The sequence below is a fragment of the Rhagoletis pomonella genome, unplaced genomic scaffold, assembly GCF_013731165.1.
Source record: "Rhagoletis pomonella isolate Grant_MI unplaced genomic scaffold, Rhpom_1.0 Rhpom_scaffold_00008, whole genome shotgun sequence".
Classification (NCBI taxonomy): Eukaryota; Metazoa; Arthropoda; class Insecta; order Diptera; family Tephritidae; genus Rhagoletis; species Rhagoletis pomonella.
In genome coordinates this window covers 41,349,964-41,369,228 of record NW_023458562.1, presented here as the reverse complement: position 1 = coordinate 41,369,228, position 19,265 = coordinate 41,349,964, and the positions used below count along the sequence as shown (strand labels likewise).

General features: G+C 38.2%; 1 protein-coding gene across 1 annotated transcript in view; it reads right to left on the bottom strand.

Annotated features, from left to right (window-relative positions):
* Positions 1–19,265, bottom strand: part of LOC118744878 (protein argonaute-2) — a gene marked incomplete at its 5' end in the record, with an annotated part of 71,283 nt that overhangs the window by 21,921 nt on the left and 30,097 nt on the right. Inside the window, 3 exon segments of the mRNA XM_036478279.1 lie at positions 9,160–9,329; positions 9,387–10,072; positions 10,167–10,506. Of these exon segments, the coding sequence (XP_036334172.1) occupies positions 9,160–9,329; positions 9,387–10,072; positions 10,167–10,506 (1,196 nt within the window).

Below are 19,265 nucleotides of genomic sequence, written 5' to 3'. Positions count from 1 at the left end.
ATTGAACTAGGGGATTTTCACTTATTATATTAGGTATATTTAACTGAGCAATGCACGACCGTACTGCACAATCAAATCTGCGATTGAAAAATGAACGGAACACACATTCTCCATCCACTTTTTTCGTAAACACGGCAGAGCAGAAAGTTTAAAATGTTTCATAGCCGCATCCTTACGAGCTATTCCACGTGTTGCAATATCTATGGAAGCAGCAGCTAATTTTTTCATTACGTTTTTTATGATTCAAATATCAAAGGCAAACAAAAGCTTTTGGGGAGCTTTTGCTTAGTGATCTTGTTTAAATGCGCCATTTAGGAAATGCGAATTTGTATGGAGAAATGCGTGATTTGGCTTCGCACACAAATGCAATGAATTTCATCAAAACGCCGAGCCCTTCTGTCATTCACAATAAAGAAATGAAATGCCAAAATTATCCGCTTGAAGTAATACATAATGGGCACATCTCCGTAATCGTGCGATTCAACGCCGAAAAATCGCAAATTTTTAAATTGAGCGCACAAAAATAAATTATACATCAAATTGTTTGAAAATTTGTTTGAGGAAACATTAAATTATTGTGTGATTCATTTTTCTCAAATCCTTAAAGAGTTATAAGTAAAAACGATAATTTTTGAAAACTCAATGTTAGCGATGTTCTAGAGGGCGTGCTTTTTGCACGAGTTCAAAAATTTTCGAGACTGTATTTAAGAAGTTCAGGCGCAATGTGTATATCAAGTCAAGTCGTTTTCGAGATACAAATATCATACACAGATACAAACATCACAACTGAAACATCATTAAATGATGTGGGAGTTTTAGTTCGATGAAATCCTTCATACTGAATTTTGAATTTTTTATTAGTTAGGACTTTTTGAATTTCAGTGACGACGCTTTATTTTTTTTTTTGTTTTTTGTTATTTTAGACAAAAATTTTTTTTTGTATTTAGCATTTTCAACGACCTTTATGAAAAATGTTATTTAATGATGACGCTTAAAACCAACCTCTTTTAGTCTGTCAGTGTGCTATCAATCGTGCCCCCCTATTATGAATTTGTACGATGCACGATAAACGCTTGCATTATGTTATTCTCTATTACGAGTCGATGTTTTCGTATGAAATCCGATAGTTAGCGTAGCTGATTTGCATGATACAAATATTTAAAGGTAAAACCAAGGCATATTTAACAAGGTAGAAGTGACAACTAGCTCGAACTCTCTTGTAGCTAGTTATAATGTCAAAAAACTGTAAACAAACAAATTAACCCTATGAGTTGCGAGTGCTATGTTTGCTACAAATTAGCATCAATTGAAACTCATCATGGTGAAATTATACCAGGTGTAGTAATAAGACCAAGATGAAAGATTTGACGCTATCTTATTTGAAAATTTGCCTTTAACAATTTTTATAAGATAGCCGAATATCAGGAAAATAAAGCGAGAAAGCTTTTTTATTACTTCACCTGTTTATAATTTCACCATGCAAATACATACATATGTACTAATTTTAAGAATTACTTCAATATTGCCTTCAAAGAATTTTAGCTGCATTCGCATCTTATATGCACATATACGTACATACATATGGGCAGTAAAGAATACCTCATAAAGGAAACCACGTAATTAAATGAAAGAGATGTTTTATGAAACTGTTTTAAACATTTTTTTGTTTCTATTCGCCCAATGTTTTTGCGCGTTTAGTTTCATATTTAAATATTTACTTCTAAAAACATCCGCACTTATAAAAAGAAAGATTTAATATTTTCTTCTACATACGTATGTATGTATATCAGTATAAATCTAGGTCCTGACGTGGTTATGTGTGCATAATTTTGTAAGAAACTACTCTTACTCAGTTCTGAACTTTCGTGTGCTTCAGACATTTCAGGCACAGGAACCTCCCAGGGCATGGAAACAGTACCTGGGTATAAACGCATGCGCTTGAAAATATTTGCCTGCAATGGGTCAGTAATAAAACCGCGTTGAAATGGTTTTCGCATACACGGAAAGAGTCTTCCAATTGAACACCGCAGCTGTTCTCCCAACGAAGTCTTCTAATTTCGCAACTAGGTGCCTTAAAGTATCGCACCACTTTAACGCCTTGGATCTTGCCACACATAGCGCAACGCTCGTAGTTCCTGCTCCTTTTCATTTTTGTAAATGTATGTATCTCATATATGTAATACTTCTATATTGGTAGTAAGCTAACATCTCAATGTGTAAGCATTCCGAAATCAAAGCGAGACAGTATAGTACTGTTTTTGTCAATGGATTGTGTACTTGAGTGCCGTTTTTGTAAATGTGTCGTGTACATGTTTATTTATAAACGTATGTGTTCCTTTTCTTTCGGACGTGTTTATTGATATATCTGTACTGTAGTGTTTTCGGACGGTACTAGCTCTTACTGCCAATATAGGAGTATTACATATATGATGTATCTATAAATAAAAGTGGTCGAAAAACAAAAAAAATTTACACAATTGAAAACTATATCAAAGCACGCAATTGAATTTTTAAAGAAAATTAGATATTGCCAACTTGAAAAAGGTTAAAAGTTATTCATCATTTGACATTATAGTCGGTGTTCAAAAGAGAGAAATGTCAAAATCACTTCTACCTTGTTTAGTATGCCTTGGGTAAAACCCATGATTCAATAATAGAAAGGTTTTGTAATAAAACAGTCCTCTCGCTCCCACAAATAAAATCGGCTCCTTTACTTGTTCTAAATGTTGCTTACTCTATAGTTTCTAGTGATATTAGTAGTAAAACCAAAAATTCTTCATACTAAATATACGTTGGCGTCACCTTCGTTTGCGTAATTTTCTAGAACAAGTGTAGAATAGCGACTGTTTAGCTATAAAATAACCAAAAATACCGATTGATAGAACTTTTTACGCTGATTTCAACGATACCAAATTTATTTGGCGCAGGTAAAAAAAAAAAAAAGATATAAGAGGTTTATTTGTATTTTTTATTATCACCCAAAAGTAGATCATGATAAAATATGTAATATCGAATTAAAGATAATAACTTGTACTTTCTAAATAATATAAAATTCTTTACCATTAATTATGCAGTTTTTTTAAAAATGGTTATTTCATGAAAAAATAATATTTGTTCGTTTTTTAGTGGTTTTGGTTTAAAAATACAAAAAGCTATAAATTATGTACATCAGCTTAAGAACAAATTAATTACCTTTATGGTGACGTCATTAGCTTTTTAATCGGTTATAAAGTTCATAAGATATTCATGTTTAAAATATCTAAAAACTGAACTTCTCATAAAAATACAATCGCCGTTCGGAGTCGGCGTAAAACTATAGGTCCCTCCGCTTTGTGTGAAAACATCAAGGCGCACGCCACAAATCGGAGGAGAAGCTCGGCCAAACACTAACATATGTGTAAGCGCCAATCTATTATTATTAAAAACTGAACTTTAACCTTCTAGAACCTCTTCATTTTTTACTTGCGCCAAATCATTTTGGCATGTTTGAAATTAGCATAAAAAGTTCTATTGATCTGCATTTTTCGTTTTTGCATAGCTGAACGGTCGGTATTCTAGATCTGTTCCCTGAAATGACGAATAACTTAAATCAAAAATGCGTATTTTTATGTATTGTTTAGTATTTCCATTAAAACACCAAATATATTGCAAATTCACATAGAATTAATTATACACATTTTACTTCTAATTGTATACTTAACGTACTTTTTGTAGGACCATTCTACTACCGTTTTCGCAAAATGCGATCACATTATTCCCCTTTCTCCTACTTCCAAAATACAAATCTAGATAAAGGAGTGTCAAATTTTAGCTGTCACAAATTACACAACCTTGTATTATTGAATCATGGGTAAAACCGCTCGCTCAATTCGTCTGCCATTGGGTTTTTTTTGACGTTTGCTAGCATTTTGAGTTTCCTCTCTCGAAATGCTTCTAATGTCAAAGAAATTCAAAATAAACAAATGTAAATTTATGATTTGAAATATTTATTTATTCATAAGTTGGAAAAACTAAAAAATTTCCAAACGAAAAATGAGTTGCTGCTTTAACGGCTGCGCAAATACCGTTGTCCACTGCAAGCAGAGCAGTATCAAGTTTTTTAAAATATTAGTTATACGTAATATAGAAAATTGCATAGAAGTTCATTGAACACAATTGTTTACATTTGTTTATTTATTTACATACATATGTATATATGTATGTATGTATGTGCATTCAAATTTTGTTGTTTCGTCAAAATATATTTATTTGGTTTGAGTGAAAATAAAAACAAACAAATGAAATGACGGCGAGAGAAATTTTCAAAATGCTAGCAAACGTCAAAATTCCTAAAGCTGGCTCTCAGCGATTGTACCTTATAAATATTTGTATCATGCTGATTTGTGCTGGTTCTCAATAAAAAAGTGATCAAAAACCACAGCCATTCACAACAATACTTCTGTCGGGAGCATGATTCAATAATTCAAGGTTATGTAATTTGTGACAGCTGAAATTTGACACTCCTTTATCTAGATTTGTATTTTGGAAATAGGAGAAAGGGGAAGAATGTGAACGCCTTTTGCGAAAACGGTAGTAGAATGGTACTACAAAAAGTACGCAAAGTATACAATTAGATGTAAAATGTGTATTATTAATTCTATGTGAATTTTCAATATATTTGGAGTTTTAATGGAAATACTAAACAATACGTGAAAATATACATTTATAATTGTCATTTCCTGAACAAATATAGAATATCGACCGTTCAGCTTAGCAAAAACGAAAAATGCAGATCAGTAGAACTTTTTACGCTCATTTCAACCATACTGATTTCAACGGTACCAAATTTATTAGGCGCGAGTAAAAAATAAAGACGTACTAGAAGGTTAAATTTAAATATATTGATATTTTAAATATTAATATCGTATGAACTACATAACCGATTAAAATACTGATGACGTCACCATATATTATATTTATATGCTTTTATTATAATTTCAAACCAAAACTACTAAAAACGAACAAATGTTATTTTTTCATGAAATAACTTTTTTGAAAATAAACTGCATAATTAATGGCAAAGAAATTTATTCTATTTAGAAGTATCAGTTATTATCTTTAATTTGATATGCATATTTTATTATAATCTACTTTTGGGTCTTAAGAATTTAGTGATAATAAAAAATATAAACAAACAAAGCAAATAAACCTCTTATATCTTCATTTTTTAACTGCGCCAAATAAATTTGGTATAGTTGAAATCAGCGTAAAAAGTTCTATCAAGCGGCGATTTTGATTATTTTATTGTTAAATGGTCGCTATTCTAGACTTGTTCCAGAAAATTACGCAAACGAAGGTGATGCCAACAAATATTTAGTATGAAGAATTTTTGGTTTTACTACTCATATAACTAGAAACTGTAGAGTGAGCAACATTGTGCACAAGTAAAGAAGCCGATTTTATGTATGGGAGCGAGAATACTGTTTTATTACAAAACCTTTATATTATTGAATCATGTGTCGGGAGTGTGAAAACGATAATACGAGAACTGATTTCATACGATACGCTTGCAAGCGTTTATCGTCTATCGTACCAAAATTCATAATAGGGGGGTTATACACTCTAAAAAGTGCATGTAAAACTACTGCTAAAAAGTGTTTATTTTTCAACTCAAATCTGTGTAAATAAGATGTTCATGACTTGATTTTTGAACATGAGATGTTTAAAATATGCACATAAATTCAAACATGAAATGTTTAAAATTGCAAACATTTTGAACGTAAAAATACATTTTTTACTAATAAAAAACATTAATTGCTCATATATAATCAATTTTAAACATTTTATGTGTAATTTTACTCAACGGGACAAAATTGGAATGTAAAAGTAAACAGGAAGTGTTTAATTATATTAAGACGGTGTGTAAATTTGCACAAATTAAGAGAGGAAACTGGTTACCTCTCTTTATATGCGTAACTTTAAACAAAATTTTTTTAGAGCAAACATTGCATGTGTAAACTGTTTAATTGTGAGCACTAAGTGCTTAGAACTCAACAAAAAAAATTGAGATCTGTTCTACGCCACACATATGGTATGTAAAAGTAAACAAGGAGTGTTTAATTTAATTAGCACGGTGTGCAAATTTGCATACATTACGAGAGGAAACTGGTTACCTCTCTTAATATGCGTTAATTTAATCAAAATATTTTTAGGGTGTAGAGTGTGGTTTTCGTAAGTCGAGAGCGAACTATACTTCTGAACTGCCTACTCGGTCCAAAGTAGCACTCGTTGCTTGTTGCTGCGTCGGATTTCGATGCTGACATTATCGGTGTTAATGCTGGTTTATAAGTAAACTGCTGGTTTCTCGAAATTATAACTGTCAAAAGTGACGTGGGTAAGGCGCGAATGCGCTGACTGCTTGCTTGATGACAGGAGATACTTCGACTTGTTGTCGTTTACCACCAGATCCATTCGCTTTGCCTCGTTATCCAACTTGGAAGCCAGAACATACTTCGCGGATTTTGTTACCGATGATGTCGATGTCATTGCCATACGTTAGAAATTGTACTCTCTTGTGACAAATTGTTCCTGAGCGGTTCAGCTCTGCAGCTCTTACTATCTTCTCCAGCATCAGATTAAAGAAATCAGTAGAGTGAGCCGCCCTATCTGAAACCCCGTTTGGTAGCAACGTCATTTCACACAAACGTATACGTTTCACACAAACGTATACGTTTCGCGAGGTTATGAGATTCAGGCAACTTTTCTTCGTGCTGTAGAAAGTGGATTTGAAGTCGGCAAACATATGTGTGAGTGTCGATCCTTTCCTAACGGTTTTTTTCCAAAATTTGGCGTATGATGAATACCGGGCCTACGGAATATTTACCAGCCCTAAAGCCAGACCGATAGGGCCTAATCAGTTCTTTGACGACGGGCTTCAGTCTTTCACCTCAATACGTTCAATAAGATCTTGTCACCAATGCTCCTTATTGCGGCAAAAACGTCTCGCTTCCCTCTTCAGTTCCCTTTACCGATCTCACACAGCCCATGTTGCGCCTAATCGTAGTGTGGCCCTGTAGGCGGCATCTTTTCTCTGCAACTTTGTTACATTCCTCGGCGGTGACACTCTACTAAGAATTGCTCGCATAGCATTGCGTTATGCTCCTTAATTGGGAGGATATGAGCGACGTCGTGCAGGTAATGTTGCGGCGATACCAGAAGGGATCCGGCCGCTGTCCGGAGTTGCCGTGTTATGGCAAGTATGTAGCTTCATCCACTGCGTCCTACTAGTCCCCGGTGAACACACAGGCGTTGCCAACAAAGTTTCTTTGTCTTTGCCTCAGGTGCTGCCGGCTAGCTACTTCAGCAACTTGTTGCGGCTTTGCACTCTATTGACAATTGCGGTTGTATGCGCCGAGAAGGAGAGCAGACTGTCGAAGGTTGCTCCGAGGATTTTCGGGTTATTCACCGTCGGAATTGGTTCGTCATCGGCGTGAATACCCAGCTGCAGTCTGAGCACCTTCGTGCAGGTGATAAAAAGGGTTGCCGAGGGTTTTGTAGGGGAGAGGGTTAAGATCCTTGCAGTGAAGAAGCGAAAAAGCTTGGAGAGATAACCGTTTACTTTCGAGCACAATTCATCATCCTGTGGGACCCCCTGTTTAATTCTTCTCGGATTGCTGGTTAGTCTCTAACGAATGTCGACCACTCAGATAATTCGCCGACCATCCTTTGAGTCCCTGTGGGAGAGAGGAAGCCTCATGTCTTCTAATAGCGTGGAGTGACTGATAGTGTCAAACGCCTTTCAGGATATTCAGTAACGTGACATCAGTCAAGTGCAACATCTGCGTTGGCTGCTGTCGCTTTAGGGCATGTTCAGGTCTACGCAACACGCGAGATTGGACGAGCGACTTCGAGGGCCCGTGCTGCGCTGCTCGGTCGCAAGTCCCAACCACGACGCCGCCCACTACCACCACAGGGCGGCACCTTCCACAGAGCTCCATCTGCCTCGGAAGACCAGAACAACAATAGCCCAACTTCGCTCTGGCTACTGCAGCAGGCTAAACCCCTATCTGAGTAGGCTAAATGCGGATGTGCCGAACGAATGTCCGGCATGCGGAGAGACCCCTCACTACTCGAAACATCTCTTCGCATGCCCGGAATACCCCACAACCCTAACGGCGTCGTTCCTGTGGACCGACCCCATAGAGGCTACACGCGTCTTGGGGCTGCCGTTAGTGGAACTCGACGACAACGACTGAGATATCAGCCGATCTGGGCGGGGTTGTTGTAGCTACAACAACAACAACCTTCCACATAACAAAAAATCTCCCTAGACACACGAAGCTCTTACAATTTAACTGTAAACGGACAACAGAGTAAGATCGAGGAGATAACCGTCTTTATGGGCCGGCATGGAATATTAAATGCTGCGGCTCAAGAGACGAGGTTGTACCGCGCAGTATCGTCTCATCGAAGCAGACATCAACCCCAGGGATTCCAATGTCAGGGTATTGCTATCCGGTCAGACGATGTCGAGCTCGCAATATTTAACGTTTATATACCCCTGTCAACAGCTGCCCGGCAGGATATCACCCTGAAATAGATGCGCTCCTGAGATAGCCGATTCGAGCAGATAGACGATTCGCTGCTGCAGCTCGCCAGACATAACAAGTATAAGCCCTGGTCTGATAAGCGACCGGACAGCATATTGACAGGCCTTGAGTGGCATTTACAGGGAATCGGTCTCAAGTTACGTAGGCTCCAGACCTGTGATTGCCGTTCTGGGCACACATTCACCTGACGTGGGCGAGACAGAGCTTCGTATACCTTGGGAGACTCAGACCACAATAGCCCAACTTCGCTCTGGCTACTGCAACAGGTTGAACTCGTACCTGAGCAGACTGGATGCAGAGAAGCTCAATGAGTACCCCACGACCCGAAACATCTCTTCGCATGTCCACTAAAACCCACTCAACTAATGCCTCTGTCCCTATGGACGGACCCTATAAAGGCTGCGCGTTTCTTGGGTCTCCCGTTAGTTGAGCTTGACGACAAAGATTGAGGGACTAGCCTATCTGGGCGAGGTTGTTGTAACCGCTACAACAACAACAACTATGCAATTTTTTACCCCCATTAATGCTTTGAAAACTGAAGTAATTAGATATGAAACTTAGCTTCTACTACCTGGCTCTGAATGCTACTAGATGAGCGTAGTAAGCTGGTGCTGGTATTGAAACGGACCGAGTACATCTCACATAGGTGTGACACAGTTGATATGTTAAACATTGGAGCTCATCAGAATCAAAGTGATTGTCATCCCATAAAACGTGGTAATGGGAAGGCCGGCTTGTACCCTATGTAGATAAATTAGATTAATAAACGTTAAACTGTAATGATTTGAAAAAGTTTACTTGTATTCCTTGATGACTGCAAAGGTAAAAGTCAAACTCGGTTGGATGAGTAATACCAACATCGACTGTGGTGCCAGCTGGTATGTTGCCAGATTTTCCGCTCTGTTCTTTTTTCTCAGCACAGAATAGACGAGTATGATGCCTTTTTTGTACAACAATGAATGTTATACCTGGTCGGTATTCTGCCTCCAGTTTTATGCATGCCTCACGTATAGCCGTGAGCTCATGTTGCAACACGTGCGGGAACTGGCCTTCTGAGACTCCGTCACGATATAAAATGATACGATGAGGCTTGTATCCACCAGTAGATTTGTAGAACATAATCAATAATTCACGGACCATGCTACTTAGCTCTTGTATAATTTCTTGACGGTGCTGTTGCACACGAACAGTGGCCGCATAGCGTGATGGGTGAGCATCCATGGATCCAACAACTGCTGCAATCGAAGGTTTTTTATTATCACCGGCTGGGGGATGAGTGACGTCTGCTCCTAGGAAAATAACGGGTTCGTTGAAGACCTTCGGACGGATTGAAGGTACCAATATGGAATTAATGCCACCCAACTTCACGTTAATTTTCAAACACAGATTTGACAAGGTTTGTGGGGATGTCTTATTAACATTTTTTGCCTGTACGCATTGTGTGGCCATACCCAACACGGTGTCACCAACACGCTTTACTTCAGCTAAAACCATTAAGAAAGCAAAGCAGTTATTAAAATTAAGTACATTAGGAGGAGCAAGCTGTATTGATTTCAATTATCGATTCTATGTACATACCATAAACAGGTGTTTTTCCAGGTAGCACAACGACGACCAATTGAAGGGCATTGAATGAATTCTTCAAGTATCTAAACATAGGCTCGACCTGATCTGGACCAGTCGCATATTTGCAAAAGCATGGTTGTCCAATAATGGGCATACCGGCATCGTTTGAAATCTTCTGCAGCTGCTGTGTAAAATTCCTCAAAGCATCTTCGCGCACAGTTCTTTGGGGTGCAAAACAAGCGATTGCCCATACCCGAATTTCCACTCCAGTAAAGAATTGCTTACCACGCATATCCCAGACACCTTGATTTGGGGAAGCCAAACTCACCTTATTTTGGGGTGGGAAAAGTTGCTATTTAAGAGAAAAAACAAAATAGGTGATATTACTTACATACAAATGTATGTATATTTTTCTAATTCAATAATAGACGAAAACCTGTAAAAAAATGCAGATTTTTCATACTAGATGTACTAGTCTACACATTACTTGACAATTTTTTATATTTTCATTAAGTAAACCTGAAAAAATTCTATTTATTTTTCAACTTTCACCAACGTTTATTGCAAAAACTTCAATCACCTTATATTAATTCGCCTTGACGTGTAGTGTTTCGGGATTTATATTTTACCTCATTAATTTAATCGTCCTTTCATTCTATTCTATAATTGATCTTATATCGATTGGTCTAAGTTAACAGTTAATGTATAACTGGCGATTGCGTCCAGGTTCATTAAATCCTACAAACGAAGCAACGCGAGTAAAAATATCACCAACTCACGATAGTAAATGAATAAGTGGTCCACGCTTTCTGCATAACGATTAAGAAGAAGATTGGCCAGATAACTCAACCATGCAGATGTCTGAAGACCGTAGCAGTGATGAGACACGGGCCACCTATTCAGCCTTCGCAAACCGGTTAATAGTATAGTAAGACAAATGAAAGATAGGTGGTAAGATAGTTCGAAAGACTTGTTATTCTAATAAAAAACCTTAGAAAAAACGCTTCTCATTCACCAGGGTTCAGATTTGTCTCATTTTAGCCCCTCGCTCCCTCGATAGTTTGCTCTGAGCTTGCGCTGCTCACGAGCAACAGGCGAGGCTGTTTGCAAACGAGTACTCGTTAAGTACGAGCACGTGCGCTAAGTTTCCAGCGAGCATGCAAACGAGGGCAGCGCAAGAGTAGAGCGGCAAGCAAACGAGGACCTCATTAGCTCTGCTCTGCGTCGTTGCGAGCGAAGCACTCATTTGCAGCAGCAGACGAGGCAAATGAGGCAAGCAGATTAGACAGGCAAACGGATTGTTTGATGAGAAAAAATTTATGAGATAAAAATTGCGTCAACTAAGAATTTCGAGTAAAGGATTGTATGTACACATGTAGATATGTATATACATTAGACTGGATCATACCCATACAAAAAAAAAATCGGTACTGTTTTTCCAATGGAATTATAAAATCTATTATATTTTAAGAGGCCCACCAAAATAATTCGGAAAAATATTAAGATTTACGTGAGCTGGACCGATTTGAAAATACCTCCAAAAATGGAGTTTTTTATAAATAAAAATAGTTTCTTAAAGATTTCTTTTTAAATTAAGCTTAAAAAATTTGCACAAAAATATTAAAAAAAAAAAATATAAAAAATTTTGAACGGAATCGCAATAATCATATTTGTAAGAAAAACTTGAATAACTGAACCTAAACTCTTCCGATTTAGGCTTGTGAGGTGTCATTGGAAAGCTTTTTCTCACCCTTTTTATTTCTTTGCTAATATACTCATTCAAACGATGAAAGAGAAAGGTAGGATGAACGAACGTCATTCAAAAGTTGAATTAAGATGTGTTGGTATCTGAAAAAAATAAATAAATAAAAATTGGGACACGAATGACGTTTTTGGACATGTTTTGGAAATGAAAACAGTGGGAAAATACCTTTCTACTGAGATCCCATAAGTCTAAATCAGAATAGTTTTGGCTCAGTTATTTAAGATTTTCGTAACTCAATCTTTGAAAAAAGAAAAAAAAACAGCATCAAAAATCTCATTGTTCCGATTCCGTTGAAATGATTTTTGAATATTTTTATGCAGAGTTTTTAAGCTTAATCTTAAGAAACTATTTTTACTCATAAAAAAAACTCCATTTTTGGAGGTATTTTCAAATCGGTCCAGCTCACCTAAATCTTAATATTTTTCCGAAATATTTTGGTGGACCCGGCGGAAAAACCGCAGCTTTTTTGGTGATGCAGTCTAATATACATAGATATTAGGGTGCCAATCGAAAATACTTTTTTGAAATTTCAAGACCCTATCCCCCAATTTTATTCGTTTTTATGAGAAATATTACTTAAGGAGGCTAAGCACAATGTGTATACCAAATTTGGTTGAGATCGGTCTAGTAGTTTTTGAGATACGCATATATCATATACGTGGGCGGTGCCACCCCCATTTTCCTAAAATCTCTTGAAAAACCACTTTATTGCTAAAGAGCGATTGTATAAATCAATTTTTAATAAATATTAATGAATTGCTTATCCACACTGCTCAAAAAACCTGAAATTCCGGTACATACACACATATAAATTCAAGGCCGTATTTAAGAAAAGTCGTCTAAATTCGACAATTTTTATACGATTGCAGTAAATGAGGTATCAGTTCATTTAAAAATAGATTTAATTTTAGATAGTACTCCATATATGTATATATGTAGAAATTATGGATGGTCAAATTTTAAAAAATTAAGAGAAATATGGGTCTTTTTTTAATTTACCCGTTAAAAAATCCCAACAAGCCTAGTCCGACAAAGATTATTATATACCATTTTGAAATCGAACCGAAAATAGTCATTCAAAAACTCATAAATCTACAAAATCCAATTTCTGACATGAATCGACAGGTCGCGACCTATAAATGACCTTTAAAAAATTTATAAAAAAGCTTATAAAAATAGGCAGTATTTCTCTTAAAAGTTAATAAAATTAGGGGGTAGTCTTGAAATTTGAAAAAAAAAGCATTTTCGATTGGCACCCTAATACATATATACACATATATTTGTATTTATTTATGTATATATTCTCATGCACAGAAGAATATATGCGTGCTATTTGACCAGTTTTATCTAGGTACATACATCCGCACGTTAAAAGTATGCCTCTATAATGAAGCATGGCAGAGAATGCTTTGGCCACTAAATTAACATATTAACGAAAAATAAATTATTATTTCATATCAATAACAGTGTTGCCGCTTTGGTAATTTTTAACCAAAATCGGTAATTTTTTTATTTAGTTGGTAATTTGGTAAATTATTTTTCAATTTGGTAACTTTTTCGATTCGGTCCTACATGTAACATAGGCGTATACAGGATCTGATTCCACATTAGGAAGTGGCCCGTAAGCGATTACTTTTATAGAAATACCAGGAAATCCTGAAAGATTCGGAAGGCGAAAAGTTGTTCCAGCGTTCCATGGTTCTGAATGGTGTGATCTCTAACAAACTGTATGAAAGTGGCTATTGCTACGTCTACCGTGAATTTGGCAACTTCTTCTGTTGATTTTGGTAATAAATAAAAAAAATTGTGCCAACACTGATCAATAATTGCATGAAAAATGATATTTCTTGCCCTCACTTGATTAAAAGGTAAAAACATTTCACATAATTTTACAAAATTTACAAATTTTGCTATGTGGACGTTGAAATTCAACGCCAACGCAACGCCAAAGTTGTATGTGAACCGGCCTATATTCTTTGCTTACGCAAATTTTCCATGTCTACACATACATTTTACATTACATTTTCCATGTCTACATACACATATACATACATATGTATATATGTACTTGAACAACAGGCCACAAATAAATTTTTCACCAAGAATTATATTTCATTAAGGTATACAGCATAACTGCTACACGCAGCAATTTATTTTAAAAAGTGCTTAGTTTTTTTTTGTTTCTGCGGCACAAAGGATTACATGCGTACATATATAAATACATATGCATGTTATGTAAGTAAATAAATTTTATTTGTTGATTTAAATGCTGCCGTAATATAATATTCAAATATTTATATGCATATGTACATACTAGGAATGTTTCGCGAATGCGAATGTGAATTTTCGTAATGCGAATGTAAGGAATAATATTAAAAAATCTATAATGAACTTAAGTCATCGTTTTTTATTATTTAAAAATTTTGTAAATTATTAGAACATTGATCGAGTGCTTAACATATACAGTGTTTTAATCTAGTAGTCAAAGTTCAAAAGGGGCATATTATATTCCAAAAAAGTAATTTTGCTGCCTTTTCTCCCATGAGGCGATTTCTTAGAGGCTGCACTGAACAATTGCTCACTTGGAACGCTGGCGGGTGGAGCGCTCAAATATTTGCGGGCCAGATCTTTAAATTTTTCGTATTTTAGTTTATTTTCACCAATCGAGAGGATTTTCGGTTTTAATGTCACATTTTTTAATGTCTCCAGATTCTACAGCGTGGCGACGAATAACTGTTACCTCAGTTTTTTTGAGAAATAAAAGGGTCCTTTATAGATTTTGCGAAAAAAGTAGTTTGTTGTTAATTTTCCACAGATTTTACTTTAGTTGTATTAATTAGTTATTAAATTTTAATCCTTATTTACATTTGCCAGCAGTTTAAACTTTGAGAGAAAAGTTCATTTGGCACGCAAGTATTTTTCAGGTGTATTTTTTCTTAGGCTTTGTATAAAAAAAAATACAAAAATGAAAAAAACTGTATAAGGTTGGTCGAATGAATGGCCGTCGTAGTCACCAGTTTCGGGTCTATTCGCTTTATGAGTATGAGGCCTTATGTTGGACAAAAGGGGGAGTATAAGAGACCCAAAATGGAGAAAATGTGCCTATGGTTACAGAAGATATGGAATAAATTAACTGACGAAGACCTGCGTGCCAAATGAACTTTTCTCTCAAAGTTTGCACTGCTGGCAAATGTAAATAAGGATTAAAATTTAAAAACTAATTAATACAACTAAAGTAAAATCTGTGGAAAATTAACAACAAAGTACTTTTTTCACAAAATCTGTAAAGGTGCCTTTTATTTCTCAAAAAAACCTGGGTAACAGTTATTCGTCGCCACGCTGTACATACGAGCGAAGTCTACTGCCAAACGCGGCTACTTGAATGCGCATGCGGGTAACGTCAGTGTAGGGAGAAATGGAACGTGCATTGTCTGCCTTGGAAGTTCTGGTTCTCTTGACGCATGTAACACATTCACGAGTGCAGATAGATCCGAACGGTGGAGACTTATACGCCAGTATTCCATATGTCGTCGCTGTCTAAAGGTGCACCACCGCCTTCAGTGCGTTTCTACAGACGTATGCGGAACGGATGGTTGCGGGCTTACCATTGCCCTCCTATGTAAACGCTGTGCCCCAGTTGCTAATCGGCCTCAACAACAGCCGTCTGGGCTTAATTCTACGCTCTCGCGAGGGCAGCGATAACGAGCCGGTAGCCGAAAAGACGCGTATGTGGTGGACGCTGAAAGGGGTTACTGGAAAGCAGCAGCAACAGTTGGGGTATCATGCATTTCATACTTGCGGCTGTGACACTGCCGCAACGCTGAGTTACTGCAAGTGTCAAGGATTATATATGCTTAGATAACCTCGAAGTCACGCGAAAATTCAGCAATCTGATGGCTAAAGAGGACGAATATGCAATCGAGCAATTGAAGTCAGCTACGAAACGCATCGACGGGCGCTTTGTAACCGGCCTTATTTGGAAATACGCCAAAGGTACGCCAGACCTCTAGATGACGGTGCGTTATCGGAAAAGGGGTGCTGGTACCTGCCTATATTTCCTGTACGTAACCCAAATACGCCGCAAAAGGTCCGAATCGTCTGGGATGCGGCTGCTAGAACGAAGGGTGTGTCTCCCAACTCGATGCTTTTAAAAGGGCCAGATCAGTTTACGTGCCTGGTATCTGTTCTGCGAAGGTTCCGGCAGAAAGCAGTAGCTGTGATTAGGTTTATTCAAGAAATGTTTCACCAAGGCAGGATACGGTCGCAGGATCAGAACTACTAGAGTTTTTTTTTTTGGTTTGGGTCAGGAGCTGTTAAGCCGTCAGTTTTCGTGATGACCGTGATGACGTTCAGGGCTACCTGTTCACCTAGTAGCGTTCAGTACGTGAAGAACTTAAACGCGGAAGAATTTCGCAGCAGCCATCCGAGGGCCGTGGAGTGTACTGTCGACAACCACTCCGTCGACGATATGTTTGACAGCGTTCTGGTGCGGTTAATGACTAAATTCACGAAGAACAGTATTTAAGCTGGCAGAATAGGTGAGACTTCCTCCCAAGATAGAGACCTTAGGTTATTTAAAAAATGTGGAGTGTGGGTCCGAGCTGGAGATGCACGTCTTCGTGGATGCCAGTAAAAATGCTTATTCGGCTGGGGCTTATATTCGCCACAGCAACAAGGGAATCGTAGACAGCGCGCTCGTGGGTAGTAAAGCAAAGGTGGCGCCATTGAAAATGTTATCAATCCCGCGACTTGAGTAGCAGGCTGCGATTTCAGGCGTTCGATTAGCTGCAGGTGTACTTAATTCACATTGCACATCCATCGTCAAACATTTTGGACCGAATCTCGGACCATTTTAGCTTGGATTCGTTCTGATCATCCTCGTTACTCTCAGTTCATTGCGTTCCGAGTGAGCGAATTGTTAGAGCTTACGGAGGTGAAGGATTGGCGATGTCTGCCTTCGCTGGGCAATGCTGCGGCCGACCCCACCAAATGGTACACATCGCCGGAGATATCTACCGATAGTCGATGGTTCAGAGGACCGCGGTTATTGCGACGGGGGCGAATACACTGGCCAAACGACATTGACAAAACTAAAACCACCTACGAAGAGCTTAGACCTCGATATGTAGGTTACCACGGCGCTGCCCTACCACATAACCTATCAATACACGAACGTTTCTCTCGATGGCCCCGCCTTCTGCGTGTAACGGCAAAAGTATTTCTAAGTATTCGTATCTGGAGTCTCTACCGCAGATCAAGTCCTTCGCTTCGTCGACTAATTGATCAAGATGACCTTAAGCTGGCCGAAATGCATTTGTGGAGAGGCTCAGTCGGACGTATTTGGGGATGAAATCGCTATACTTTGAAAGGGAAAACCAGTAAGCCGAACGAGCTCTATATATAAGCTTTCACCGTACCTGGATGGGGTATCCGTCCTACGACTCAGTGGCAGGGTCAGCCTGGTAGGACATCTGGATCCAGATATATTGCCTAGAAACCATAACATAACTCGCCTGATTATTCTGGACTACCATATCAAGTATCTCCACGGCAGCGCAGAGACAGTAGTAAATGAATTACGGCAAAACTTCTACATACCTCGACTACGAGCAGTGGTCAACAAGATACGTCGTGAATGCCAAGTATGTGAACTTCGCAATGCAAAACCCGACCTCCAAAAATGAGCTGCCTACCCCCGGCACGAATAACAACATTCGTTCGTCCGTTCACATACGTGGGGGTAGATAACTTCGGTCCCCTACTAGTGGTGGTACGTAGGAGTACTAGAAGAGGTATGGAGTGCTCTTCACATGCCTCACGACGAGAGCCGTCCACCTAGAAATAGCTTATTTGCTATTCGTGCATTCTCACCGTTCGAAGTTTTATGGCCCGACGAGGAGTACCGTGCGAGTTCTGGAGCGACAACACTACTAATTTTAAAGCAACGTAGCGAGAACTCAAATAAATAGACAAGGAAAAGCTGCAGAGTACCTTTACGAATTCGTCTATGCAGTGGAAGTGTTCATCCCACCTGCCTCACCGCATATGGGCGGTGCCTGGGAGCGCCTCGTGCGCTCAGTGGAGGACATCCTATCGAGGGTATTGCTAGCATCACGTCCTTCCCACGAATTGCTCCGCGGCGCTTTAATGGAGGTTGAATCGATCATAATCTCACGACCGTTGACTTACATACGGCTCGGCCACTGCGGAGACGAAGCACTCACTCCAAATCCATTTTCTCCTGGGTAGTTCCATTTTGGAAGCGCTGGTTGCGCGAATATCTGCCGGTGATAACGCGCCGCACTAAGGGGTTCGAGGCCGTAAAACCGATAGAGTCCGGAGACATCGTGTATATAGTGGAACCCAATGGACCCAGAAACTCTTGGCCGAAGGGTCGAGTCATTTCAGTAAGGGGGGGCTTTGATAAACAAGTAAGAAGCGTCGTGGTAACGACTAGCACTGGCATATATGAGAGACCAGCCTCGCGACTTGCCGTTATTTCAATCGTTGCTCCGCAGGAACGGGTAAATCCGGAGTATATGCCGGGGGAAGTGTTGAGAAAAATACGGCAACACCGCAGTTGTTTGATTGAAAATTGTTTGAGGACGTTTCCCGTTTTTTACATTGGGTTTGATTTTCACCGCCAAATGAGATAGACTTTTTCCACTTGCTTAAAAATTATTTGAATCGAAATTTTGTAAAGTAAATCAGGATAGATCCTTCTAAATACTAAAGTAAGTACATAGGGAATATATGTAATTGAAGTTAAACTCAAGGAATAAAATGAATCCGCAGGTATTTCAAACGTTACACAACAATACATGCGTTTTGAGACTTTGGGCGTGGGATATGAATTCAACACCACCTATTCATGAAAATCCAATTCGTCTGATGGAACAACCTCATGTCCATAAGTTTATTAGAAATTATTAAAAAATTTAAAAAAAAAAAACGTGGTTCTTCAATAGCATGCCATTGTTTTCCCACCAATACGAAAATCTCAATCTATGAATTTACTTTAAAAACAATGTTATTTCATGAGCAAATCTACATTAAAAAATCAATATACCAGATTCATCATTAGCCAGTCTTTCGACTCTTAAAACTTTCCGCTTTCTGGAATGAAAACTGAATCGTACTGCTTCTCCATAGCGGCTTTATCCTTCGCCATGTTCTCCGCTAGTGTTTTTTTTTAATAATTTTATTTTTTTTTTAATTTTTCATCCCTTTCCACTTAATCTGCCGACATGAGGTAAAAGCCACCAGACGAATTGGATTTTCATTAATACGTGGTTTTTTTTTCGGAAGAACTACGTCCGAGTTCTATTTTTCTTTTCCATTTTTGC